The following is a 27705-nucleotide window of genomic DNA, read 5'->3' on the forward strand; positions in this document are numbered from 1 at the left end:
ACCCTTTCCCGTGTCGGCGGGTTCGGTTCGGTTCCTGAGGCGGAGGGCGGGGTGTGACCAGGGCCGCCTCCGCCATGATGGCCCCGAACTACAGCTCCCGGCGTGCCCCGCGCCCGGCGCGCGCCGCTGACCCGCCCGGTGACGGCGGCGCGGGGGAACATGGCGGCCGCGAGGGAGCGGCGGTGAAGGTGAGCCCCGGGCGGTGCCCGGCCCAGGGCGCGGGGGAGAGCCGCTCCAGGCCGCGACAGTGCTTCGGGGGGAGGTCGCCTCCCGGGCGGCACGGACGGGAATAAAGGCAGAGACGGGGGGGCAGCGGTGAGGGTGGGACCCGCCGGGAAAGGGTCCTGAGGGGGCGCGAGGGAGGCGCTTCCCGCCCCGTGAGGGCTGAGGGGGAGGCGGCGGTGTCAGGTCGGAGTGTCTGCCCAGAGCGTCTCTTGGGCACCGGGATGGCGGGGGGACAGAGCCCGGAGCATCCTCCGGGCATGGGGGTGCCGCGGGGGCAGAGCCCCGAGCATCCCCGGGACACGGGGACGGCGGTGGGGCAGAGCCCGGAGCATCCTTTGGGCACACTGGGATGGCAGGGGGGCAGAGCCCGGAGGATCCTTTGGGCACACTGGGATGGCAGGGGGGCAGAGCCCGGAGCATCCCTTGGGCAATGGGACGGCGGAGGGGGCAGAGCCCGGAGCATCCTTTGGGCACACTGGGATGGCAGGGGGGCAGAGCCCGGCCCCTCACGGAGCTCCTGTCCCTCATCCCCGGCCCCTCTGCCGCAGGGACGGAGACCGGCTGGACTCGGCGTCGCTGAAGGAGCTGCGGGACGGAGGGGAGGGGACGGAGTCCGGCCAAAGAGAGGGAGAAGGCAGGGAAACTGCTGCCGTTTTGTCTTCAAGAGGGCCTTGAGCTGGCCATGCATGACTGGTGAAAACGTAACTCATCCTGAAAGTAAGTGGAAGATGGGGAGGAGTGATCGCTGTGGGGCTGTTTATTGGAAGGGAGAGGGAAAGGCAGGTTTTTTTAATTTCTGATATATGGGTAGTTTTCATGTGTATAAAGTGGAACAACTTCTTTGTGGAAAAAAAGAAGATTGTTTTTAAAATGTGTATTTATCTAGTTCATGTTAGGATGCTTAGTTGGATCATGGAATCATGATCACAGAATGGTTTGGATTGGAAGGGACCTTAAAGATTATCCAGTTCTACCTCCCTGCCATGGGTAGGGACACCTTCCACTAGCCCAGGTTGCTCCAAGCTCCATCCAACCTGGCCTTGGACACTCCCAGGGATGGGGCAGCCACAGCTTCTCTGGGCAACCTGTGCCAGGGCCTCCCCACCCTCACAAGGAAGAATTTCTTCCCAGTATCCCATCTAACCCTGCCCTCTGGCAGTGTGAAGCCATTCCCCCTTATCCTATCACTACACACCCTTGGATAGCTGTTGGCACTTGGTGACACTGTTCTTTACTGGATTTTTCCCTGCAGCGCAATGTCCCTGTTGTTCACTCGTTCCAACTCAATAGTTGCAGTGAAGAAGGATAAAAGACACATGGCTGAGGTAAATGCTTCTCCACTTAAACATTTTGTCACTGCAAAGAAGAAAATCAATGGTATCTTTGAACAGTTGGCTGCTTACATCAACGAGAGCTCCTCGTTCCTGGAAGGTAAGCTCAGTTCTGGAACTACGAGTGTGTGACAGTGCTTTGCCCACAAACAGTGCTCCAAAACAGACACACCAAACCTCCTCATTCAGTTTAATAGCGCTGCTAGACCTGTGCTTATTTATACATGTGTGTCTTGTTTATGTATTCATGTTTATAAGAAAAACAGAACATTATTTTGTTGAATTTGTTCAGGTGTTCAGCTTCATATTTTGAAGATGAGAATTTCATGCATGTTAGGAAACTGAGCTAGTTAGGGAGCTATGTATGATTTTTATTTGGGAGATTTTTAATTAATTACACAACCCCTTTAGGGTTTTTTTGTCTATAATCCTTTCAGTGTTCTTGGCTGGACACATCACTGTTAGTGACATGTAACATATGCCAGTAATTGGCTTTAACAGCTTAAGGCACAGACAGATTTTTTTCTTTAAGGGTGCTGGAGTGTTTGCAGTGTGGGCTGTTCTGTTTAAGGCAGTCCCAAGGACAGGGATGGTTTTTAGATACACAAAAGGGACCAGCTGATAAATGCTGTTGCAGAATTGCCTCAGGGTGTCATTGCCTGTGTGGAGATCACCCACGCGGGCTGTGGGACAGATAAATGTTCAGTTCTGTGTGTTACCATCACAGAGAGGGGTGGCATCCAGAACTGACCCAGATGGCTCCTGGAATTCAGAGACATGATCTGTTTTGATTTTAGAAACACACAAGAATGGAGAGCTTGATCCTGTCACCACAGAAGAGCAGGTACTGGAAGTCAAAGGCTACCTGTCAAAAGTCAGTGGTATTAGTGAAGTGTTGGCAAGACGACATATGAAAGTTGCTTTTTTTGGGAGGTGAGTCACGTGGGTGTGTGTTGCCTACGCTCCCCACTCAGTGAAGCATTTGAGGATTGAGTAGAGAATATTTATAGAAACACTAGTGCTTTAGCTTCTGCATGTCCCTGGCACTATTGCTTTGTAAATTGGAAAGAAATATTGTATCATGTCATTCTTCAATTTGAAGAATTCTTACAATAAGAGACTAGCAAAGTCTTTTTGCAGGTTGCCTCTGGCACCTGAGTTGTTAATGGCTCTGGTACAGCTGGGCTTTAGAGAACTTGCTTTCTGTAAAATCTGGCTCTCAGAACCCTGCTACACCATTCTTAATCTGACTGCAGGACAAGCAATGGGAAGAGCACTGTGATAAATGCCATGCTGTGGGACAAAGTCCTTCCTTCAGGAATTGGGCACACCACTAATTGCTTCCTGCGTGTAGAAGGGACAGATGGACATGATGCTTTCCTGCTGACTGAAGGCTCAGAGGAAAAGAAGAGTGTTAAGGTATAATTTCCTCAAGCATAAAGGCTCTTCAGAAATGGCAGAAAAGGGAAGGAACAAGAAAATTAAAGTGCTGTGAACAAATTTCACAATTAAGGATTTTAATCGTTAAAGGAACAGAGATGAAGAATGAGTCTTTTTAGATGTAGGAAGGAAGAAATGAAGCAAGTCACAGGATGGAACTTGTTCATTTTATGAAAAAGATGAAAAGGGAGCAATGACTCAGGAAGTTCTGAGCTCTGCGTGACTGACAGAATCACAGACTTCCTGATAATTCCTCAGTAGCTTTTCCTGACAGAAAAAATCTCTCATAAACTCTCATTAGTGGTTGTCTTTTGACTAGGACACTCAAAAAGGTTTTATATGGAAAACCTCCCTGGGAGAAAGTAATTTGGAGTTGGGTTTTATCTTAAATTGTCAGTGCACAGCTCTGAAGGGGAAAGAATTGTGTTAGTGGGTCTTGGCACCCAGGAAATGTTATTTCCATCTTTTCATAGACAGTAAACCAGCTGGCTCATGCCCTTCATCAGGATGAACATCTGAATGCTGGCAGCCTGGTCAGTGTAATGTGGCCCAATTCCAAATGTTCTCTCTTAAAGGACGACCTGGTGCTGATGGACAGGTGAGAAATAGTTTTCTTTCCTTTCCTGCTTATCACAGACTAATTACGGAAATGTTTTCAAATACCTATTTAACAAACATCTAAGGGATTGACCTTGTTCTAATCTGTGACAGTGACCAAAGTCCTTTGCTGCAGTTGGCAGTCAGATTTTCTTGTCAGTACTTCCTTTGAATCTGTACTCTTGTCACCTCAGGACAGTGTAGCTCAAACGTGGGAAATTAATGCCCTGAAAAAGCTGAAACACATCTCTTACTAACTTTTGTAATTCTGTTTTTGCTGTTTCCACAGCACAGTAATGTCTCATTTCTCTTTATTGCTAGCCCTGGCATTGATGTAACCACAGAGCTGGACAGCTGGATTGACAAATTCTGTCTCGATGCTGACGTGTTTGTCCTGGTGGCAAATTCTGAATCAACATTGATGCAAACTGTATGTGCAAGTCCACTTCAGGGAATTTGGCTGAGGGTTAAAAATACTTGACATATTAATCTGAAGAGGTTTTGTTTCATTTTCCTTAGGAGAAGCAGTTCTTTCACAAGGTGAATGAACGTCTGTCTCGGCCCAATATATTTATTTTGAATAACCGCTGGGATGCATCTGCCTCTGAACCAGAATACATGGAAGAGGTTTGTGATGTGGTTAAACTTCTTCTCTTTTCATGGATATTATGGAGTCTTTTGACTCTGGTCTTTGCAGGTACAATCAGTGTTGTGTGTGATTGTTTTACAGTTTGGATTTTTATCCCCTTAGTGTGGAGACTAGGGGGAGCACAGACTAATGATCAGGACATGACTCTTGACATTTCTGAGGGGCCTTTTGAAGCTAAATCACTTAGACAACCTCTGGAAAATTCCATAGAATAGGAAAGGTTTTTTTCCTTGCTCTTTTATGCTGGCAGCTTAGACCAGCAGAGGGCATGTGGGTGCTTGGCCTGACCTTTAGGGGGTGGATGAAGCAGATTTAACTGGCTGTGTTGTCTGTCCTGTTGGGCCCTCAGGTGCGCCGGCAGCACATGGAGCGCTGTACCAGCTTCCTGGTGGATGAGCTGGGGGTGGTGGATCGAGCCCAGGCAGGGGATCGCATTTTCTTTGTGTCTGCAAAGGAAGTGCTGAATGCCAGGATTCAGAAGGCTCAAGGGATGCCAGAGGGAGGTAAGGAAAGCTAGCAGAAGTTTTGCTTTAACTTGAAGAAAACAGAGAATATCTTGTTCCAAAGAATGAATAAAATTGGGGCCAAATTAATAACAGAGCAATCAAAGAGGCGACTTAGCAGCACTTTTGCATTGGCTTCAGTGTTAAAGCAGGAGCATTTCTTGGTGTCCAACACCTGACTGCTTTTGCAAAACTGAAGTGGTTGTTCTGTGCTTTCCTTCTCTCAGGTGGAGCATTGGCAGATGGATTTCAAGTAAGAATGCTTGAGTTTCAGAACTTCGAGAGAAGGTTCGAGGTGAGCATTATGTTGTGCTGGTTAGATCTAAAAGACTGGGGGCTGGTGGGGACACACTTTGGAAACAGATCAAATGGGAAGGAGAAGTTGTGTCAGTGTGCTGCTGATCTTGGGCTGCCTTTTGTCTACAGGAATGTATCTCCCAGTCAGCAGTAAAAACAAAATTCGAGCAGCACACGGTGAGAGCGAAGCAGATTGCAGAGGATGTTCGGCTCATCATGGACTCTGTGCATGTTGCTGCCCAGGAACAACGGTGAGGAGAGCTGAGGCTTGGTGCTTCCATAACTAAAGTATTCTGGGAGTCATTTAAGGGAACCACGAGCATTTGAAATGCAAAGCAGAACATAGCTGTTTGGGAGTGGGAAGGACATGTACTGGTGAACTGGGAAAGTGTTGGGAAGAGGACCTTTTATCCTGTGCTGTATAATGTATCGCAGATACTGACATGTTGTGTTACTGGGTGGGAGAATCTGTCTTAGTGCTGAAATTCAAATATATTTATAGATCAAAAATGCATTTCTCTGACACTTTGATGGACAGGGTTGTTTTTTCACCAGAGTTTACTGTCTGGAAATGCGAGAGGAACGACAGGATCGTTTAGGTTTTATTGACAAACAGCTGGAGCTCCTGACTCAAGACTACAAGAGGAAAATCAAACAGATCACAGAAGAAGTGGAGAGGCAGGTAAGGAGGAGTGGCTGTGGAAAACTAGATTGTCTGAAACAGCATGGTGGGGAGAATACACAGTGCTGACAAAGCTTTGAAGTACTAAAAATGTGGGAGTTACAGATGGGAAGAGAAGAAATGCTTTCACAAGCTCTGTTTTCTGTCCTGTGCTGTCTCTCTAGGTGTCAAACGCCATGGCAGAAGAAATCAGACGGCTCTCAGTGTTGGTGGATGAATACCAGGCAGACTTCCACCCATCTCAAGTAGTTCTTAAAGTGTACAAGACCGTAAGTGATGTTTGCTTCTTACCAGTTGCTTAAGCAACTTAAGAGGCCTTTTTTTAGCTCTGAGTCAGTAATTATGCCAGCTCATTGGGATGGTTAACATCCTTCCAACTAGGATATGAGCTAAGGCTTTAGTTTTTTAATAATCTCAGTGATAAATTGATACACATATGATGTATCACATTATATAGATCAAACAGAACTTTTCCTAGACTAAAGAGTGCACATGAGATTTCTTTGATTTGCCTTTTCCTCTTCACTGAAAAAGGGAGGAAAAAATGAAATTAATATTAGAACAGTGGGCAGACAGAACGTGTGCTCCTGTTCTGGGAGGGTTTTTTTAACTAGCAAGCTCTAGCACCTGCAGCCTACATCTTACCTATGTTTATTCTACTCTTAATAACCCTTTCTTTGTCAGGAGCTGCATAAGCACATCGAGGAAGGCCTGGGCCGTAACATGTCAGAGCGCTGCTCCAACGCAATCACAGCTTCCCTGCAGACAATGCAGCAAGAAATGATAGGTCAGTTCCACTGGCAATGTTCCCCTTTCCTTGAATTGACATGGAAAATAACTGGGTCGGTGTTCTGGGTTCCTTGTTAATCTGATGGCTGATGTCGGCTGGTATCATCTTAGTTTCCATCTTGATTAATACTGTTGTGTAGAGGACTAGTTCTGGGCCTGAACTGGTGCAGTGATTTGCTATTGAATATGTACAGTCAGCATAATCCTCGTGGCAGAGAGGAATCTTGGCTTTGGAAACTCGATTCTCAGATCAAATCCTAATGAAACAGGAATGACTTGTAACTAGGTGCCTGTCTCAATATGGGATTTCATGGGAGTATGGTGCCTAAAGACATGTAACTGCTTTCAGATTCTGTTTGTCAAGGTATTGGTAATCTGTAAGCTTCACCAGCTACCTGTAAGGATTTTGGAGGGTCCATGGAAAGATTTCCTTCTGAGTTGATCTGAAGAACCTAGAATTGAATAGTAATTCAACACTAGCAACATGCTTGGCTTATGAAATTTAACATACTAAGGAAACTAGCTGTGGAGGATGGAAGAAGCCATAACCACCCTGATTGCAGAATACAAGTCCAGTGAATTCTTGTGAACTTGACAGCCCTTTTTTTCCATGTTTTTCTTTTCTGTCTGTGCAGATGGTTTAAAACCCCTCCTCCCAGTCTCCCTGCGGGGCCAGATAGACATGTTAATTCCCCGACAGTGCTTCATGCTCAGCTATGATCTGAACTGTGACAAGCTTTGTGCTGACTTCCAAGAGGACATAGAATTCCATTTCTCTCTTGGATGGACGATGCTGGTGAACAGGTTTTTGGGACCAAAGAATGGTTGTCGGGCCTTGATGGGCTATAATGACCAGGTAAGATACCTTGTTGGGCTATAATGACCAGGTAAGATACCTTGTTGGGCTATAATGACCAGGTAAGATACCTTGTTGGGCTATAATGACCAGGTAAGATACCTTGTTGGGCTATAATGACCAGGTAAGATACCTTGTTGAGTATTGGGGTAGATGTGACTTCTGTTATTTCAGTGGCTGCTGAGGTTGTTTGGTGGGGGGGAGAAGAACAGTGGCTTACCTTCTCTTATCTGTCCTTTGGTTTTGTTTTGTCCCTGCTTTTCCAATTAGGTTCAACGCCCTTTAACACCAGCAAATCCCAGTCTGCCTCCTTTGCCTCAGGGCTCTATGACCCAGGAAGAGCTCATGGTGTCCATGGTGACTGGCCTGGCCTCATTAACCTCCCGGACTTCCATGGGGATCATCGTGGTTGGTGGTGTGGTACGTTGGCCTTCTGGGCAGCACTTATACAACTGAAGTTGGAGCACTGACTTGAACAGCACTTGCACTGCTGAATCCTGTAGATAATTGCTATTCACAGATAGGGAAATACTTTCTCCTTTGCTCTTCCATTGGAGTATAGATATTGAGCTGATTTTGCAATGCTCTGTGCACCACTGTTAGGAGTCAGCATCAGGCTGAGATGATGACTGTGTAATTTGTTTTTCCTTGTGCTTTTTTAGGTCTGGAAGGCCGTGGGTTGGAGACTGATTGCTCTCTCTTTTGGCCTTTATGGGCTCCTTTATGTCTATGAGCGCCTCACCTGGACCACAAAAGCAAAGGAGAGAGCTTTCAAGAGGCAGTTTGTGGAGTATGCTGGGGAGAAACTGCAGCTCATTGTCAGCTACACAGGCTCCAATTGCAGCCACCAAGTCCAACAGTGAGTTGCCTATATTCAGATAAAAACCTTAAGTTATTTGGGTTTTTTTTATGCTGTTCCTCGTTAAAACAAGTCTTCATTCTGAATTCCACATTTAAAAATGTGTAACGACACATGTTTTAAAATAATACTGCTCTTTTTTTTAAACCTGTAGTGGTTGGGTGCTGTTAAGCATTGAGCTTAATGTATTTCTGTGTCTCAAATCAAGATGCCTTTACATATTCTTTTGCAGAAGTGGTAGGATGAAGATCTGAGCCAGCACCATCAGCACTATACATCAAAGGGATTTAGTCCTTGACTTTGCTGCTTAATCTTACTTTCTGTCACACCCAACTCTTCTTGTTTCATAGGGAGCTTGCTGGAACGTTTGCTCATTTGTGTCAGCAAGTGGATGTCACACGGGAGAACCTTGAGCAGGAAATTTCTGCCATGAATAAAAAAATTGAAGTTCTGGATTCACTGCAGAGCAAAGCAAAACTGCTCAGGTGAGATTTGGTTATTCCATATGATTGTTTTTCCTGTGATTGCCCCGGGATGTTCAGATGAGCTGTAGTTTTGAGTTCACTCTGTCTTTGTCACAGTGTTTGGTGTGCAGACCTTTCCCTACCAACTCATGTTCTCTTTCTCTTGGTACTTTCCCATGGACAGTCATTTAAAGCTTCTGTCTCACAAAATATCTTTTCCTTCCTCTTTTCTATTTGTTTGGAATTACAGTTCCTTTCCATTTATCAAAACATACAGTCCTCTACTCCTCAAATGCCTTCAGCTGTTACAAAATCATGCAAATAAGCCTCACCCTCACCTTTGTACACAATTGTGTGCTGATTTCTTTACACTGCAAAGGCTGTCAGGAAGACTTTTTCAAACATTCCTTGCTTACACAGTAAGATTGATGTGAAGTTGTGTCCAGGATCTCAGTTTGAACTTCAAAGCCTAGGCATTGTTAGCAGGCAAGCACTCCTGACCTGAGGAATGGCAACAGCATTTTGGAGTGGATCTCTGGCACTCCATGCCTTGCTGGGTACTCATTTTAGTGGCACTTCTTTCTGACTGGCTTAAGAGCTGTTTCCTTCACCTAACAAAGACTTTCTGTCCTTGCAGGAACAAAGCGGGTTGGCTGGACAGCGAACTCAACATGTTCACACATCAGTACCTGCAGCAAAGCAGATAGTGTGGGAAGGAGAGAAAAAAAAGTTTCCCTTCAGTGCTCTCTTAATTACTGCAGAGAACATGGTGGGTGATGGAATTCCCTAAAGGGAATGAGCAAGAGCCTATTGCTATGTTTCCAGTTGCTGTGTGAACAATAGGATTCTGCTTCCCTGTTCTGTGTCCCACCTCTAAACACTAGCTGTTAATAACTCTTCTTTTTCCTTCCTGTGAGACCAGGCTACTTCAGGAGGAATGTGTGCTTCATACATTTACAGGGGGCTTTTACTGCACTTCATTTTGCTTTAAACAAATTTAAAGCAAACAAGAAAAATGTTTATCAGGTTAAAAAGCTATTCTGACACCTCTTTATGGAGTCATTTGTTTTACTACATAAAGACAGAGCTTTTGAGTTCCAAGCCCAGGTGGGGGTGTGAGTGACAAGCAGCTGTTTGTCTAAACACAGGTCCCATGCACACAGATGTGGTGGTGGTTTCACAATGCATTTATAGCCCACACAGGCCTGTCTCCTGGGTTAATATTCTGTTATTCCAGAACCTGACACAGAATCCCAATGTCCCTTCATAGAAAGGTTTATTGCTGTCAGTATGCTTAAACCTCTGAACAAAACCCAGTCCTCTTCCAGAGAAAGAGGGATTAAGATTTTGCTTTGGTAAGCTTAGTGGCTTTGGAGTTAGTTTCTTCCTCTTAAGAGCTCTTTAATTACAGTCTGGCCCATTTCCTGTCACAGACAAGTAATTTGCAAAGACAGAACTAGTTCCTGTGAAGGAGGTAGTGCCGATAATTTGGCAGCTTCTTGAGGAAGAAAACTAGGAAGGAAAAGCCAGTTGACAGAATGTAACGAACTGCCTTACGAGCTAAGTCAATGAATGTGGGTTTTCTTTGGAAATGCACAGCTGTGTTTCTGGAAGCAGGCCTTTGGAATTCCATTACCACTCTCTGGCCACAAGAACAGCACGTGGATTACACGCTGTAAGAGATTTTGCTTCATGCAGAGTTCCCACAGGATGTGGCGGTCCGGGCAGCGATAGGATTTGATGATGTTTCTCTTCTGTTAAAAGTATGAGAACAAGCTGGCAGGTACAGCTCCTCGGGGGTGGGGGGAGTTGTGGCCCTTGTAGTTCATGCCAGGGCAAGAATGGGTTAATGCAACTTTTTTTTTCCCCCCCCCAAGACGTTCTTTATTTGCAAAGAGATTAAATGAATTTTTGAGTTTTGCCCTGGAGCAGTTATGAATTTGGAATATAAGATTTGGGAATTGTAAGGATTTGAGTCTCTTCCTGTTGAAATTGATAGAGAAGAAATTCTCACTGATTTTAGGAGTAGTAGGATATGTTTCCTCTGTTGTTTGGAAAGTTTCTTTTCCTCTTTGTGGGTCAGTATTTTGCCATGTGTTGGGTATAACCTTTCTGTTGCCCACAGAAATTGCCTGAGGAATCCAGAATCAGATCCTGTAGTTCTAGGGTTAGTGACAACCTAAATCTGTTCAGCATCACACACATAGAATATGGACTGCATTTAGAACTACTGAGCAGTGGGGTGTTCTTATTGACAATGAGACTTTTCCCTTGAAAATGGCCTTAGGATTTCTCATTCCTGCTCAGGTGTGCCTGTGACAAGTCCCCTGTTTCTTGTGTCATGGAAGGTCCAGAAAGAAGCTGCCTGATACTTGAGGGAGTAAAAATAGTGAAATGTCAGTAAGTACACCTTAGGTAAGGCTGTTCTGAGATTTGCAGTAAGACTTGAAGTACCTTGATTGTGTTGGAGCTGGTGGTGAGACTCTTATGTGTCCAGAATGCAGAAAGAAAACAAACCTCTCCCTTCCAGTAGACAGCCTCGACTCCAGCTCAAACTGAAAAGATGTTTTTATCAGAAGGCTTCATTGGCCTTGGCTGGGTTCCTCAGGTAGCCACCAGGACATAAATATAGCTTGGATCAGATCTGAGAATGAGCAAGAAAGAAATCTGAGTCCTTGCCTCTGGAAGTCTGTGCTCTGGGCATGTGGTGAAGTGTACTGGAGTAAGTGGATCATCCCTTACTCTGCTGGAGGTATTATTTGAATTAATTTGGATCTCTGGTCTCTCAAGCTATCACATACACAGTTTTAAGCTATGTACTCTTCTGTTGAGTTAAAACATTAAGCACATCCCTCGTACACCAGGAAATTGTCAGTGCCAGGTCGAGGCAGAGGGTGATGTACTATTGCTCAGCAGCTCATGACTACTTGAAATGCTGACCTTGCTTTTGAAGACCTGTCAGCATCTCTTCAGCAAGCCTTTAGGGGAAATCTGATAAATGAGCTTATCTTTAAGCCAGTGTCTTATCTGTAAAGGGAAAAGAGATTGAGGGGTTCTTGGAACCTGGAGTCTTGGTGCTGTGTGTGCCTCTGATGCTGCTCAGCTTTGGGTGTTGTGTTCTCACTGCACAGCTGACACAACCTGCAGAACGGGGGAAAGAACCACTTGGAGTTTTTCAGAAGCAAAACTGCTAACAGGGGAGAGAAGAATTTTTAATATGTGTGTAACCCTTGTCCCTAGAAGCCTGAATGATAGAGAATCAAACTTTTAACAGACAAGCCTATGAGCTGGATTCCTCTGAAACACATTAACAGCTGCACTTCTTTAATTCAGAGTGGTGGAGGAGTGAACACTATCAGGAGGAGGCTGTTCTCTTCTGATTTAATAAGGAAGGCTAAACTAATCTGTAAAACAGGTAATTCCAAAAACAGTCTCCCCCAAAACTCCCATTAAAGAAGGTCAGCTAAATGCACTTTTATCTTATTGCTGCTACTTTTCCCGTTGCGTTATGTTGATGGAGCTCTTCAAAATACTCTTACCAGCGAGTTTATTCTCTGCTGTATTTAAGGTGATAAATTTGCATGAATTAGTCCTGTAACAGTGCTGTAAACAATGGAAACCAAAATAAAAATGAATTGGAAAAAACAGTTCTCCTGACGTGTCCTGAGTGTTGTGACACAAAGTCTTCCAGTGTAAGTACATCTATTTCAGGGGTGTTCCGTGTGGTACTGAGGTGCATGTTTGCCACCAGTGACCACCTTCTGTGCTCTTACTTCATAAGTTAACAAGGAGACTGATTGTAAGGTTAGAAGACCCTTCTTGAAGAATTATGGGGAGGAGATTAGAGCTTATCTTGCTTAAGAAAGCTTTCCTGCCTAGAAGAGGCATCTTTCCCCAGAGACAGTTTTAGATGTTTTCTCTTCTTGCAAGACTCCCTGCCATGAGAAAAAGATGTCCTGCACACATGACAAAGGCCCCCCACAGAGGGAGGGGCAGAAATTGTAAAAGCCCTGAGGAGGGTGTTTGAAGTGCCATTAGGATTAATGTTCTCCTAAGTCTAGTGTTCTCAACTTTGGAATAAATTTTCCTACAGTCCTTCCACTGCCTTTCACAGAATCAGCGAGGTTGGAAAACACCTCTGAGATCATCAAGCCCAACCTTTGACCCAACACCACTTTGCCTACTAGCCCATGGCACTCAGCGCCACATCCAGTCTCTCCTTAACCACCTCCAGGGACGGTGACTCCACCACCTCCCTGGGCAGCCCATTCCAGTGTCTCATCACTGTCTCTGGAAAGAATTTCTTCCTGATGTCCAACCTAAACCTCCCCTGGCGCAGCTTAAGGCCGTTCCCTCTTGTCCTGCTGCTGGTTGTCTGGGAGAAGAGCCCTGGGAGAAGAGCCTCCTTCCCGTCAGGGAATTGTAGAGAGCAATGAGGTCTCCCCTGAGCCCTCGGCGGCAGCTGCGTGTGATCCTCACACCGACGATACTGAAAGTTTTACTCGCATTAAAACTGTCGGTATTGAACCAACGATTTCTTGAGGATAGCGGAGGAAGCAACGGCCAGCGACTGTATGGGTCAGTGCCCTCGGCTCTCCCGCGTTACCAGGGGCAGCCTCCCCCGCGGGCCGGGCGGGCGGTGCCGGCCCCGCGCATGCCGGGAGAGCCCGGGGCGGGCCCGGAACGGGGAACCCCGGCGGCTGCAGCGGGACCGGCTCGGCGGGGGAGCCCCGGAGCCCCCGGGGCCCGGAGCGGCGGGCACGGCCCAGGTGGGACGGGGAACGCGGCGGGAGGAGGGAGGGTTCGCCGCTGCCAGCGCGGCCTCTGGAGGAGGGAGGGGAATTTTGCAATGCTCGGGGCTCCCTCCCCTTCCCCGTGAGCCGAACCAGCGCCCCTGCCCCGGAACAGCCCCGGAACAGCCCCGGGGCCGGACAACTCCCGCGCGGGAAGCTCGTCCTCGGTTCCGAGACAACCGTCGCTGATCTTTAACTGCGGGGAGCGAAGCTCCTCCTCGCAGAGGATTCAGGCCAGAGCAGGTTTTCATAAACTTGAGCTTCTTGTGGGTTGTGCCAAGAGCGGACCTCATCTGGTAAAACCCTTCCAGAAAGTCCCTTGACCGATGTTGTTTTCGGAGCGTTTGCTCTCTGGTGAGCAGTGGTGAGAGGGTGCTCATCAGAGCTGTCAGCTTTGTCCTCTGGAGGCTGCGAGAACCACTGGTTCTTGTCAAGTTTTCTCAAATTTAGTACCTCAACAGCGATATTTCTATTTTCTGTCCCGTACCGCACCTCTCACTTATTTCCTGTAGCAAGAAGATATGTTGTAGTTTGTTAGTGCTGCTCTCCACTCCTCCTGGTGCCCTCGCACCACATTTGATTCTCCGTGTCCAGTTGCCAAGGGAGCAAACACAAAAACAAATCAGATGAGCTTTGGAGAAGAGTTTAGGGATCCTTCCGAATGAAATGTCCTAGAAAACCGTATAGTTTTATTGAGAACATAATTTATCAATCTGATCAAAAGCAACGTGGGAGTTTGGGTTTAGGGTTTGCTTCTGCTTTATTTAAAAATCTGCTTTTTGCAAATTTAGAGGAGCTTGTGATGTTGTGAAGATGTTGAACAGTGTGACAACTTTCTAGTCAAACTAGACTTTATTTGTTTATCTATTAACTCCTTTTCACCCCCTTGTGGGACTTAAGGTAATTAATTTATGGGATTGGAATTGCCCAAGACCTTGTCCTGAGTCATAATTGAGCCTTTTGGAGCCTTCCTGCCTGGGGGATATGGAGGACAGTTTTGACTCAGTATTTCTTTTGGATATAGCAAATGCATTCATGTTGGTTAGTCATATCTTGAACTTATGAACATCCTGGGTTTATCAAAATACAAATTTCAATGTTCAAAAGAACATTAAAGCAGAATTGCATAAGAATATCCTAATTAACAGCCTCTGAACCAAATGTGTCTTATTTAGCTTTTTGATGTGACTTTTTCGTGTGTGCTGTTTCCTCTGTCAGAGTTTCTTGTCTCTGTTCAGTCAGCTCCCAGTTTCTGAGTGCAAAATACTTGATGGTCCATCCGAGGGGAGAGAAGCTTGAGGAGGTGCTGGTTCTTACCATAAGGAGTTTGGCTGATTTCTCAGGAGAAGGGATCAACACTCCAACATTTCAACAGCTGTAAGTGGGTTTTAGGAAAAATCCCCTGAAGGTGGTTTCTCCCGGGTCTGCTTCTTCACTTAATTCTTCCATTTGTGGGGTTCCCCCTTCCTCTGGCTTTACAGGAAAAGGGTTGTCTAGGATGGACTTAGAGCTTCTGAAGAGGCTGCGTCAGGCCAACCAGGACCTTCTACAAAGGCTCACAACAAAGCAGGAGGAGATCAGGAAAAGAGTTCCCAGCAAGCCACTCCTTCCAGCATCTGTTCTTCACCACAGAGCTGCTGAGGGATCTGTCCCCTGCCCCAGGAGAGGGGTATGTGTGGTGTCTGTGCTAGAAATTCTGGGAAGCAAATGGGCCTTGTGGGACAGCAGCTCTGCCTGTGGTGTGGGAAAGGAGTCATATGGACATGGAGGAGCTGGTAGAAACTGGAATGTGGAATATGGAGTCTGCTAGAAAAGTAGCTGCCCTTTGGTTATTGTTTATCCTGTGGTCTCAGTCTGTTCTCCTTGCAAATAATTCAGCTCCTGCCTAAGACATGGAGGTTTCTTCATCTAAAATAGGAATGAACATTGTGGAACGAAATCCTTTTGTTTCTTCTAAGCACAAGGGCTGAAAGTTTTGTGGTTCCTCAGACTGGGAAAAGCTGCATTTAGCTGGAAGTGGATCTCTTTCTTCTCCAAATAAAAAGGTCTCACAGATCAACATTAGGATATTTCTTTTTATCCCTCAGGAATTTAAAGGGGTGAGCAGACTAGAACGAGAGGTTAACTTTTCACTTAGTGAGTGAAATGTCCTAATGAAAGGTATTTGTAATGTGACTGATGCCATGTGTTGTGAGGGTCTCTGTCCTTACAGAAGGAGAATCAGGTGGATGCTGACCCTGGAGTGGTGGTGTCTGTGGAACCCAGAGCACGCACAGCCAGAGCAGCCCTCAGTTCACCTCTGAAACACAGCAGCAGGGACAGAGAGCTACAGCAGCAACAAGCAAAGGCACAGGAAGCAGCAGGTTTGGATTCCAGCTATCCTGGGAAAGAGAAGAGTGTTATTCCAGTGTCTGCAATCATTCCATGTGGCAGAGAAGCCTCCAGAGTGGATGGGGATGGCCATGCTCGAGGAAGTCCAGAGAAGGAATCCTTCCTCCTGGTACTTGGAGAGAACAGAAAACAGTCTGCTCTGCTCCGTGGTTTCCATGAGAAGAATCATCCAGACCCATCACTGAGCAGAGTGCAAAATGAAGAGCCCAGTGAGCAGCATGTGGTCAGCAGAGAGCCCACGATGCCTAAATCAGTCCTGGTGACATCCCAGTCCAAAGAGTTGAAGGTAAATGTCAAACCAGTGCTTTGCTTGTTTTCCTGAGTCAACAGAAGGATGGGGAAGAAGGGCCAGGAGAACATGACTTGCCCTGTTCCCACTGTGTAAATGGGAAGTTGGGGCTGGAACTGTTCCTGGGTGTAGCAGCCAGGGGCTGTTGGCAGTTTGTTCAGGCCCTGCTTTCCTCAGCCAGTGAACTGAAGGCCAGAAAACTGTCACACTTGACTGTGAGACTGCCTGTGTTTGCATGTGTGATCCATGTGCTGAGGGAGAACAGCCAGGGGCAGTGCTGCTGCTCCAGAGTTTGTTCCCCTGGGTGTGAAGGGCAGGATCTGCCCCTGATCATCCTCCAGGGCAGCACAGGTTGCCTAATCTTTGGGGATGTGCATTGAGGGACCTCAGTATTTTGTTTAAAGCTCTGAAAAATCCTGCCTTAGACCTTGGCAAGTCCCCTCTTTCTGTTGTATTTATTGAGAAGGCAAAGTGCTGTTGAGCTGTGCCACTGGTAGAGGCACAGATAGAATCCAGCCTCAAACTGAGTCACAGCTGTCCCATTTGAGCAGTTGCCAGTTGTTTCCTCAGCTGTACCTTTGAATGTCCCACTGAATGACTAAGAAGTCTTTATGAATTGTTTTCTTCCCAGAAGAAAGCTCATCATGTGACTTTTCAGCCTGAGCCTGAAGAAGATGCCACACCAGTGGGCAGCTGGTCTGCCCGTCCTTTCCTGGGCTATGACTGGATTGCAGGTGAATCCTAACCCTGAAGCAAAGCTCTCAGCAGGATGGGGTGGTCTGAAGAGTTAAAGCACAGTTTATGACCCCTTTAAGTTGAGGAGTGGTGGGACTGCTGTCCTCGAGTCCGTGCAGAAAGTCTCAGCAGAGGGGCTGCAGCTCTGTCAGAGGCTGTTTCCTGTCCAGACATGACCTGTGCTTCCCTGGAATGGTGAAGTGGCAGTGGTATGGGAATCCAGGCAGCAAATAGCAAAGCCTAGTGGGATCAGGGAGGATACCAAATAACTGGAATGAAATAAGGAAGCCAAACCACACAGTTAATTTGTGGTTTGACATCATGGCCTGATCTTCTCATTACCATTATTTTGTTCTGACTGTTTTTTGTGAGGCTGGCTTTGGTGCTTTCCAAAATTTGATAAACCCTTGAACTTTCCTCTCTCCTTGGCCTTCTCAGGGCTCCTTGATACAAAGTCCTCAGTAACAGAAAAATCTGAGCAATACTTTGCTGAGCTGCAGCAGTTCCGACAGGCCAACAGAGAAGCTTGTATTGATGAGCAGGACCTGGAGTAAGTGGGGATGGGGAAGGGCTGGAGCAGCAATGCAGTAATGAGAGCCATGGTCTGATTGGAGTGGGACATTGTAAGGGTGGCTTTGAGGGCCTTTATTTACCTCCCAGGCATAAATGTGTGCTTGGAAAAGGCTGGGCTGCTCAGAGGACCCTCCCCTCTGTCACCAGCTGACCTCTCTGTGTGTTTCTTTAGGCCCAAGGCTCTGGATTGCACAGTTCCTGAACAAGAACCAGATTTGATAACCAGTTCCCATAAGTGTAAGATCACATTTCTCCCTACTCCAATTTCTGTGAAAAAACAACTGTGCAGTCTTTGTCATCCTGAGAGAGCAGCACATCATGCAAGACAAGGAAGAATGTTATTTTCAGCTACAGCTCTTCAACCAGATTCAACTTCCTACTCCAAAGGCACTTGAGTCTTCTCTCAATCACTGTCATGTTAATCTGTCAGGGTTTCTCATAGTTGGCTAATGTTCTGTTTTTAGGTTGAGGTTGAAGTTTTGGTTTTGCTTTTTAGGAACTTACTTGGGAACAGGAAATGTAAAAGATATTTGAGGAAAGGCAGCTCTTCTTATAGAATGCAGGTGTGGCACTGTGGTAGAACACAGCTTTGTTGGCTGGTTTGAGGAACCTTCTGACAAACAAGGAATGTGAAGTTTGGTGGTTTGTTGTTCTGTGCAGGTTTTTACTGTTACCGGTTAAACCAGCGCCTGTTCCCTGTCCCTGTGGATCCAGAATCTGCCTGCCCTGTGTGTAAGATCCCACGTGCCCACCGGCCCCCAGGGACACTGGAAGAGCCAGCCCATGTCAGGTAAGTAGGATTTACTGCCTTGTAACATGCAGAACTCAAGGAAACAATAGGGAAGAAAAAGCTGATCAGGTGAAGGAGAAAACAGCATCACAACAGCTCTGTAGGAGGTTGCTGTTCTCAAGGCAGAGATACATCTTGCTTAAAAATTCCTCACTGATCTTTTCCATGAGCACAAACAGTTTTGAAGTCAATGAGAAATGCCTGTTTAAACCGAATTTGGTTCAGAATCTGAACGTGAAGTGTCTAATGCCCTGATCCAAAACCGTTTTGCTTGGTTCACTTTGGGATTAGACCCTTGGATTCTGAGTGGGGAAAGCAGATTTCCTCTGCCTTGTCAGAGGTGCAGGCACTTACTTCTCTTGTGTGGTTGCAGGGTCAGCATTCCCAGGAATACCCTTTTGCCTGCCCACAAGTACAAAGCCCATCGCAGGAGGAGCTTTGAGCCAGTGGATGATCTGGCCTTACCCTCGGTGAGTTGCTGTTCTGGCTGGTGGCACAGCCCAGGCTGGGCACTGCTTTAAGAGGGAAAGAAAATCTGTGACTCACTGCCCTGGCAGGGTTTCCACTACAATTTCTGACCTGTGTCACTGAGGCAGCAAACCCACTGGTGTGTTCTGAGTTGGTGCCTTTGTGGAAGTGGCACAGAGTGTGTGACATATTTCCAGTGCTTTACACTGCATGAAGGAAAGTGCCACGTGGAGCTGTGTCCTTCTGGGGCAGATTTGACTGGCTCAATGTGGTGATCCACACCTTAGAGTGCCTGTGTTTCCTTCCACAGGTGTCAGGGAGTCTGGAAGGAGAGCATCCATGAAGCATACACAGTGTAATCAGTAGTGACAGAGGGTGGATTTCAAACTGTTATTGTAGAGCTGGTCCTGTATTCCAGCCAGTAACCAGTGCTAGGCAGTATTGCTAATCTGACCCTGGCCTAAAGATTTCCAGGGAAGAGGTGGGAGGAAACTTAGTTTTGAGGTTTAGGGAACTGGATGAGTCAGTTGAGACAGGTTCAGAGAGGTCGGGTGCTTGAGTTCACAAAGCAGGAGATCAGCTTAGAAGTAACCAGCCAGTGAAAGGTGGAAGAGGAGAGGGGCAGTTTTGCTTCATTAGAGATTTCATCATTTTCCTGTTAGTCATATAAGACTCCTCAAAAATTAATTAATTATTTTAACAATTGCTAAAGCTTCCCTGTGCAGAAATTATTATTTAGAACTATGTTTAGGCCACAATAGATACAAAAGGGTAGAGCATTTCCATCTCTTTTCACAGCACTGCCTGGCTGGCTGGGAAAACATCATCCCCCCAAGCAACCCCAGGCTCAGCAGTTTGGATCTGAGAGCTTCCCTGGAAGAGAGGCCTTCTCCCCATCCTCACCTGGTAAGCACAGCCTCCAGAGTCCCTGGAGATGCTGGGAGCTGCACAGATGGAAATTGCTGTCCCACCTCTAAAGGGTTTGATGATTATCAAGGGCTGAGCAAACGAAAATTTATCACCACTGGGAAACATTTTCCTTCTTCTCAACCAGTGTGCACAGGGACAAAAAAGCAAACGGGGCTGGACAAGAGGCAAAAAGCCTGTTCAGCTCACCAGAGTTCATCGAAGAGAAGTCACTGTGGCACTCTTTGATTAATACCCTCTTCATTTGGCTCCCAGGACTCGCTGCCCAGAGTGTCCAGAGGAACTGAGGAGCCCCTGCCCCCCTTGGCACGTCCCAGGTCCAGCAGTGCCTCCCCTCGGAGGAAGCAGAGCAGGCGGGGACGCCGGAGAGCAGCTCCCGGGTTGGACCAGGCTGGTTTAACCTCAACTCTGTGAACCACAGACCTGACTGCCCAGGGTGGTCACAGCACGTGGGAACAACTCACAGACGAGGCAATTCGGATAAAAAATGGATCTTGGCACAGATTTTGCCCGATGGGTTTCGGCGATCGCGCGGTGACCGGTGCGCGTGCGGGAGTTTGTGCAGTCCAGTGGGGGGGTTCACTTCTCTTCTTTGCCTCTTGCAGCTGCTCCTGAGAGCTGTCCCACCTGGGGCTGGCTGAAGGGATGTGCCCAGGATGAGTAGGGACAGCCATGGTAGTCCTGCCACCTCCACTGAGTCACCACCACTGTAACTCAACTCTTGAGTGCCAGGGGAGGAACTGGCCTGTGAAGGGCCTGGTTCAGTGGAGTGACACAAATATGGTGATTTCCAAACGTTTGAAACATGACACTTAAGTTTCTAGTGCCTTAAACTTGAGTTCCTGAATAATTTAGTTAAAACTAAAAAAATCCTATTTATTTTCAGTGCAATGTGTGTAGCTACAGAGTAACTATGAGTGTGAAAAAACATGTTAAAATGAGATTTTATTCATTGACAAGCTAGATAATGTTAAAGCCTTAAAATGTTTGCAAATTGTGCCTGCCTCTGCTTTTCCAAGTTCGTTGGGAGATAAACCAAAAAACATTTTGGAGTTTTTAAATTGTACCAAAACAAAATACCTTACATAGTACAATTAGTTGGAACTTCATGGACTGATCTTACTTTCCTTGCCTAAACCCAATAAAACTGATGTTTTATTTTGCCTTGAATTTTCTGAAACAGAAATTCCTTCCTCAAATGTATTTCTGGGACTGACTTGAGAGAATGGTTTTGCAGAGAGAAATGGTTTATGCAGCTTCTTGGCATTCACTGTTATTTTTATATCAAATACATTATTTATTGAATCAAATGTATGAATAGACTTTTTTAAGCAGACAGGAATATTGCAAGATGATGAAATTTTAATGTAAGACTTGGAATGGAAAATGAAAAGCTAAACTGACTAGTTTAGCTTTGAGTTGTTGCATCTGTAGGGTGCAGTGAATGGAACTGGCAATGTGATTTCCATTATTGGAAATACTAATTTTAAAAGAAATTAATCAAGTGACTGTAAAACACTAGCTGCCAAATTTTAAACTGAATAGGGCAAATTCAACATTTTTACTACGTTGCCTAACCCAAAACACTAAACATTAACCTTAATTAACCTTTTATTAATTTATCCTGAAATAAATTAAAGCAGGTCTGCTCCACTTATCACAGAAAAGGAGCTGCTGTAGGTTCAGTAAATGATGTGAATCTGTCTGGTGGATGCAGGTTGGAACCAGGTGAATTCAAACTGTCTCTTGATAGCTGGGAATACATCAGTCTCTTACACTTGTGAAAGCACTGGAAGTGAGATTGTGGCTCTTTCTCCCCTAGGAACAGGTGAAAGGAGTCAGTGACGCTGCCCCTCCTCTCTCAGGTTTGTCTCAGGGGGTTGGTTCTGGCCTCTGTGATCCTGCCCTTTTTTGCAAGCTGGAACAGACTGAAAATGCTCCTGCTTGTGGAACCTTTTTCTTAATTCCTGTCCCCCCACATCCCTCCATTGCACAGCCTCTGGGGCAATGACTCCCAGTCCTGCACAAGCTGCCTTTCAGCCCCGTGCTGTGAGGAGCAGTTTGTGGAGACAGGAATGTTTTATAGTGTAATAACAAGGTTTTGCACAGTGGCTTTGTCCTGTAGTGTGTGACACAATCTCAGATGATGCACCCTTCCATGCAGGAGGGTGACTGACATGTCACCTGGGGGTGCATTGTGAAGGAACTCATCTATTACTGCTTGGAAAACTGCATTTCCTCCAGTGTTAAAGCAGCTTCAGCACTTGGACAGTGATGGAGCCAGTGCTGGGATCAGCACTTCCAGGGAGAACAGAGGCTGGGGGTGGTGTGTTGGGGTTGTTTGGATTGTGGGTCAGAAAAATGGGAACGTTTTGAGATTGGGGGTGTCTGGAAAGGAGATGAAGCAGAATTGAGATGGGTGAGACCTTTGCTGATCTGGGGCTCAAAGTGTGTAAAGGAAAAGTTCCCAGCAACGTCCCAGTATATCCAGGGCTGTCCTAAGGCACAAACTAATACAGATACTGGACTTTGTTGTGCAGGCACAGGGCTCTGGGACAGCTTGTCCCTTGCTCCTGGAGGTAGGCTTGGCCTGGGTTTATGTTTTTTCCCACTCCTGGCACTTGGGAACGTGCTGCTTTAACCTGGGCAGCTGTGTGTCCTGGTGAAGGCTGACTCAGTGTGTGTGTGTGCTTCTTTGTGTCAGCTCTCTTCTGCCTGATGCTTTGATGGTAAGCCAGTGGTTCAGTTCCCCTTTCTGGCTGTACTGCATGTCTATAACACTGATTCATGGGGTGGGAAATCCAGCTTTGCTTAATTAGGCAAATGAGACACAGTAAATGATGCATTAGTGATTGGTTTGAACAGAGATGTGTAGTTAAAACCCAGCTCCCATCTGCTTCTCAGAACCAATGTCAGACTGTCACTGGTGTTTGTGTTTGCTCTCTCTGACTATTATAAGATAATTTTGGTGATATCTCAGGATCAGGTGTTTCTTGCTGTCAGTACATTGTAAGAGTTAATATCAGGAGTGTTGAATGAGTGTAGTGCTGATTTCTGGCTTCTGTTTCATTATCAGCAGGCAGTGACTGTCTCCAGAACCCTCAGGTGAAACATCCGCGTGTGGCACGAACTCACTTTCTGAATCATTTGCAGACTTTGATTTTGGGGCCTTTCATCTCTTTGGAACTTTTGTTTTCAGAGCCCAGAAGAATTTATTTTCAGTGTGTGTCGAGTCTGAAAACACAACAGAAGTTCTGCCCCTTCTCTTTGGAGTTAGAAGTCTCCATTTCACCAGTTTCCTGGGCAGTAGCAGACCAAACATAAGGACTTGGTTTTCTCCTTCAGCTGGTGTATTCCATTGGTTCTGCAGAGCAAACCTTGCTGCTGGGAAGAGGAAAATAACACCCTAAGTTGTCAGGGTTGAGATGCTCAGCTGTAGTCATTAGAAAAAAAAAAAGTTTCACACTCTTTGAAAAAAATGCATCCTGAAAATCTTCCCATTTGTTTCTTTCACAAAAATTATTTGATATTTCCCAGCTTTCTTTTGTTTGTGTCAGCAAAGGAAATCTCATCTTGCTCCTGTTATTAGGTAAGCTTTAAACTCAGCTTTTAGATGAGGAGAACCAGAGTATCAAGAAAGGATTTGAGTTACCCAAAACATCTGTGACAGCACTGGGGACTAATGAGTCCCACTCCTGTGTTTTAACCCCCTTGCCAGTCTTCCCCAAACGGTTTTTATTTTCAAATTTGGATTTAAATGTAGAGAATTGAAACTGTTGGTGCTTTCCCAGTTCCCTCGATCAAGAACTTTGCTTGTGGAGAATGACCATGTGGAACTATCCCACCCCTCCAGGAGCTGTAGTCAGAATTACTGAAAGTACAGACATGATGTGATCTCCCATCTAAGGTCATTTCTCTCTCTCTCCCAGCCTGTGGGCATAGTAATTCTGTGATATGGTTTTGGTTTCCTTCATGGAAGCCAAGCCTTTCTTGAGAGAACTGAGTTCTCTGTCAGCTCTTCTCATTTTTCAGTCTGACTCAAAATGTACTTTAGTTTTGAAGCTACTACAGGCCAGAAAAAGTCATTTTATACACATTTATTTTGTTACATTAGTTATTTTATCACTTTATGTAAGGCAGTAGTATTAGTTGAGATAACAAAAACAGTTACAAGAACTTTGTTATCCACATAAAATTTATATACATGACATCTGCAAAAGAAATCTAATTGAAAATTAAGCCATGTTATCTGTATCATTAACATGATAACCTTTTTTTTTTCCTGATGGTAACTCTTGTTTTAAGCCATTGCTACATTTCAACAAGTGGACAACAAGAACTTCACACCACCTTCCTTGTTGAGGGCAGTGGACAAACATACCAGTGTAAATTGCTGAATCAATACAGCTCTGCAGGTCATGTTGTCAAGAGCATCTGGAATGTATTTAACACAGAGCAGAGTGGCTGAAGTGCCAAAATTAAATGGATTGACAAAGACTTAACACTAAGAAGAGGAGAACTGTATGTGCCAGCAAATAAATATCAGTACCAGAGTGACAGAGTAGAGGGACACAATTTGGCCAGTCTGTGGCACACTTGGCATAACTGAGATTTTATTCCTTTTAACGAGTGTAATTTCAGTGCTGTGTCACTGCAGGCAGCTCAAACCCTGATGGCTCCCTCACCTCATGAAGTGTCTCAGTGAGATCACGTTGCACCAGTGCTGCCCTCCCTCCTGCCTGTCCTTTCTGGGCCATGGAGACATTTCCAGAGAAGTTCAGTCCGTTGGCTTCCCTTGCCATGCCCAAAATCACTGGGCTCCTGTGTGTTGTCACCACAGTGTCACTTTGAAGGATGCCCAGGGACAGAGCTCCCCCTTAATGCACAACGAGATCAAGAAAGTAATTCTTGGGTTTTTTCCTTTCTTAGTTTTTTTTTTTATTATTTTCCTTCTTTTAACCGTGAGATTCTCTGTGGTTTTTATTGCAGGAAATGCCTTCATTTCTCTTCTCTTGTTTAATTTATACCCCCAAAGTGCACGGCATTTTTCCCAACAAGCACTGCCTTTGGTGCTCCTGGTGCTCCTGAAGCCCCTGGAGTTTCAGGGTCTGGTCTTGTTCCCCCTGGCTAAGGAGGAGGAAGAATTTGGTGATGTTTTTTCTCAGCATTCTGCAATGCTCCAAACAGCAACACTGACAGACTCTGAAATACAGATTTTAGACAAGGTGTTTTAATACGTGTCCTTCCAAACTTCATGGCCTCTTTTATCTGTTGGACAAGGGCTTAGAGATGACACTTCTCTCTGTGTGTTTTTCCTCTGATGCAGCTGGACCCATATTAACTGAACATACATATTTAAACCCAGGAGAAACCGTGCTAAAAGTGCAACATGAGACTAAAATCAGCCACTTCAAAATTAGAAAATGGCATGAGTACTTTCGCTTGAGCACATGTGTTCCAGTGCTGCTTCTAGAGCATTCCATGGCTGCTCCCTTTGCTGGGCTCTTCCCCACTCAGTGAACAGGCAGTGCTGAAGGGATGCTTTGGGCACGTGGTGGAGACTTTTCCTTGTGGCTTGGTTGGGTCTCTGCATCCTCTTGCTCCAGGAATCAAGTGACATTTGAACAACTGCTGACTTACGGGACCTTCTCTGATCCCTCTCAGCTCCAAGCAGCTCACACTGACCAGATACCCTATGCAGAAAACACCTAAGCTTGGCATGAACTAAATAAATTAAAATACAAACTGCCAAGGAACCTTATCTTGGGGCATTGCTACCTTTTAACACCCAAAGCAAAAAGGGATTCAGACATTAACAGATGCGTGCAGTCAAATTAACATTATAAATAATAATATCATGCTCATTAGGGGCTTCCCCTTTTCTCTGATAGATGTTGTCCCCTGATGGAAGACCAGAGAAATAGGGGTTGTTTGTTTGCTTCTGTTTGTTCTGCACTTTTGTTGTTTTCACATTAACACAGAGGATTATTTTCTAGGAAACGCAGCCGACGTGTGGAGAGCAGCAGCGTGGGCTTGTTATAAACTGGAGGTGCTTCTTCCAGTTACTAACAGAGCTTCCTTTGGAAAGCCCCTTTTGTTGTATTTCAAATCAAAACACGCAAAGAAGTCTGACATGAATGCATTCAGCTGGAAGTGCAGGCTGGGATGTTCCCGTGAAACAACCTCTTCATTGCTGTTCTTTTATTGCAGACCTGAGGCAGCACTGTGTGAGGTACCAGCCTTTCTGAAAAAACAGCAGCAACAATAAGCCCTTTCCACTTCCCATCCTTTCAAGTATCTGGTTCAATCAAGAATGAGTTTGAGAATAAGAAGTTCAAGGAAAAATGGCAGCTGGAAGCCTGGTTTCACTTTGGACGTGTGAGTGGATTCTTTCTTCTGAGGAGGACTGATCTCCTCCTGCAGCCTCTCCCTCAGGGAGCTTGTCATGAGCACCTTGTCCCTTCATCCAAGTCATCTCCTTCTGTGAAACCTTGTAAATCTTAATGGCACCCCCTCCTCAGCCAAATTTGACTGAAGTTATCCAGTGGGTTCAAAAATTATTGACACCATTCGTTAAAAAGGAGCTGATATACATATATGTACATATACCAAATGCTCAGTGGGCTTGTTTCAGTCTTACTTTATCTGGAAAACGGGCCAGAAAACTCTCCCTGTTGCCAGTTCTGGGAAAGTCTTTCACACACAGTGTTTTTTGTACTCACATACTTACTTCTTGTATCAGATACTCTGACCTCAGCGGTGGAACTTAAACCTTCCAGGCTGTCTCTTGTGTTGGTGCCTGTCCTTTTGCTAGAAGAGCTTAGATAGGGGCTGAGCAGAGAAAAAATACTCAGAGAGGAGAGAAAAAAAGACAAGCAGAGCTCACCAATTGCCCTGATCATTATGTCATTTGAAACTGCATTTATAGATTGGGAGAATTGCTTAATGGCATATTATTACAGAAGATTAAGGTGTTTTCTAGCCCATTATTTAATTGGGAGAAACAAGAACGTGATACTCTGACATTCAAATACTTAGTTGTCTCTAGGCCTTCAAGGCATATCTACCCCAACAGCTTTAATAGCTAAGAGAACTTAGAAACTGAGCATTAGAGGGAAGGGAGGAGAGTGGAGTTACATGTCAGATACACTCCATGCAATGTGCTGAAAATGCCTGGGGTTTATACAGTGGCATTCTGGAGAAAGAAATCCAGGTAGTTAGTCAAAAAGACAAGAGTTACAGCTGTGAGTTACAGAAGATATTTACACAGGGTCCCTGTGGAAAGCTCACCTTTGGTGCTCATCTGTGAGGCAGTGGGGTAGCTCTGGGTCTTTAGTAAAATAATCATTTGTCCAACTTTCAATCTTCCCTCATTTCTTTCGGTTTTCTTTTTGCTGATAAGGGTGAGAAGCTACAACAAAAAAATTAAAACCGAACCCAGAGGTGTGAGAATTCAAATTGTCATGATTTTCCTGTGTACCTCAGAGAGGTTTTCAAGGCACTCTGCTCTTTTTGAAGTGGCTAACCTTCACTTCTGACAAAACTCCTAGGGCAGATAAGAAGGCTTCATGACACATTCAATCAACTGAAATCTTTCCAGGCACCAGAGCACAAACCATCCAGAGTGACAAATGAAAACGAGCAAAATGGTGAGTAGCAAACCTAGGCATGATTGTCAGCAGGAGGAATTTATTTCCAGTGGGATTGGAGGGAAGGGAAGGATTCTCAAGAGGATGGTCTGTGACATGTTGGTGTTTAAGTGGCAACATGTGGCAATACGTAAAACCTAAACCTTGGTGGAGTCCCCCTGGCCGGTTGTGAGTCTTCACCCGCTCATGCAAACAGGAGCAAAACGACTGCATTGAAACAATGAGTGTCTCTTACTGGGAACTCTCCCGGGGCTTGGTCGCGGCTCTCGAAAAACTGGCGGCTGGATGGGGCAGGGCTTGGCCTCGTGCCTGGCCCAGACTTTGGGTTGGTGAAGTGCTCTCTGAGGGCAGCCCAGATGACTCAGGAGGCGCCGGCACAGCCAGCCCTGAGCCTCAGG

The 27705-nt window shown here is 45.7% G+C and overlaps 2 protein-coding genes across 7 annotated transcripts; both read left to right on the top strand.

Annotated features, from left to right (window-relative positions):
• The first annotated feature begins 99 nt into the window (after window positions 1-99).
• On the top strand, window positions 100-12339 carry MFN2 (mitofusin 2). The gene is made up of 19 exons (XM_064678615.1): window positions 100-188; window positions 774-942; window positions 1478-1656; window positions 2354-2489; window positions 2813-2975; window positions 3470-3594; window positions 3915-4023; window positions 4113-4220; window positions 4592-4745; window positions 4973-5040; window positions 5172-5293; window positions 5598-5724; window positions 5889-5993; window positions 6409-6511; window positions 7149-7369; window positions 7640-7789; window positions 8032-8228; window positions 8579-8713; window positions 9330-12339. Exons 3-19 carry the CDS (start codon window positions 1482-1484, stop codon window positions 9397-9399), a joined length of 2268 nt encoding a protein of 755 aa, XP_064534685.1. The 5' UTR covers window positions 100-188; window positions 774-942; window positions 1478-1481; the 3' UTR covers window positions 9400-12339.
• An 842-nt stretch (window positions 12340-13181) lies between these two features.
• MIIP (migration and invasion inhibitory protein) lies at window positions 13182-20828 on the top strand. 6 transcript variants are annotated; one of them, XM_064678625.1, is made up of 11 exons: window positions 13182-13270; window positions 14724-14862; window positions 14967-15154; window positions 15698-16162; window positions 16797-16899; window positions 17339-17450; window positions 17646-17710; window positions 18134-18263; window positions 18637-18733; window positions 19530-19637; window positions 19914-20828. In XM_064678625.1, the coding sequence occupies exons 3-11, from the start codon at window positions 14984-14986 to the stop codon at window positions 20070-20072; spliced, it is 1410 nt and encodes a 469-aa protein (XP_064534695.1). In that variant the 5' UTR covers window positions 13182-13270; window positions 14724-14862; window positions 14967-14983; the 3' UTR covers window positions 20073-20828. The 6 variants fall into 6 exon arrangements, with proteins under 6 accessions (XP_064534695.1, XP_064534697.1, XP_064534692.1 ...); XM_064678627.1 differs by lacking the exon at window positions 13182-13270 and adding an exon at window positions 13318-13461 and having other exon boundaries at window positions 16800-16899; XM_064678622.1 differs by lacking the exon at window positions 13182-13270 and adding an exon at window positions 13319-13461 and having other exon boundaries at window positions 14704-14862.
• Window positions 20829-27705: the final 6877 nt, after the last annotated feature.

This window comes from Pseudopipra pipra, chromosome 22 (assembly GCF_036250125.1).
Source record: "Pseudopipra pipra isolate bDixPip1 chromosome 22, bDixPip1.hap1, whole genome shotgun sequence".
Taxonomy (NCBI): domain Eukaryota; kingdom Metazoa; phylum Chordata; class Aves; order Passeriformes; family Pipridae; genus Pseudopipra; species Pseudopipra pipra.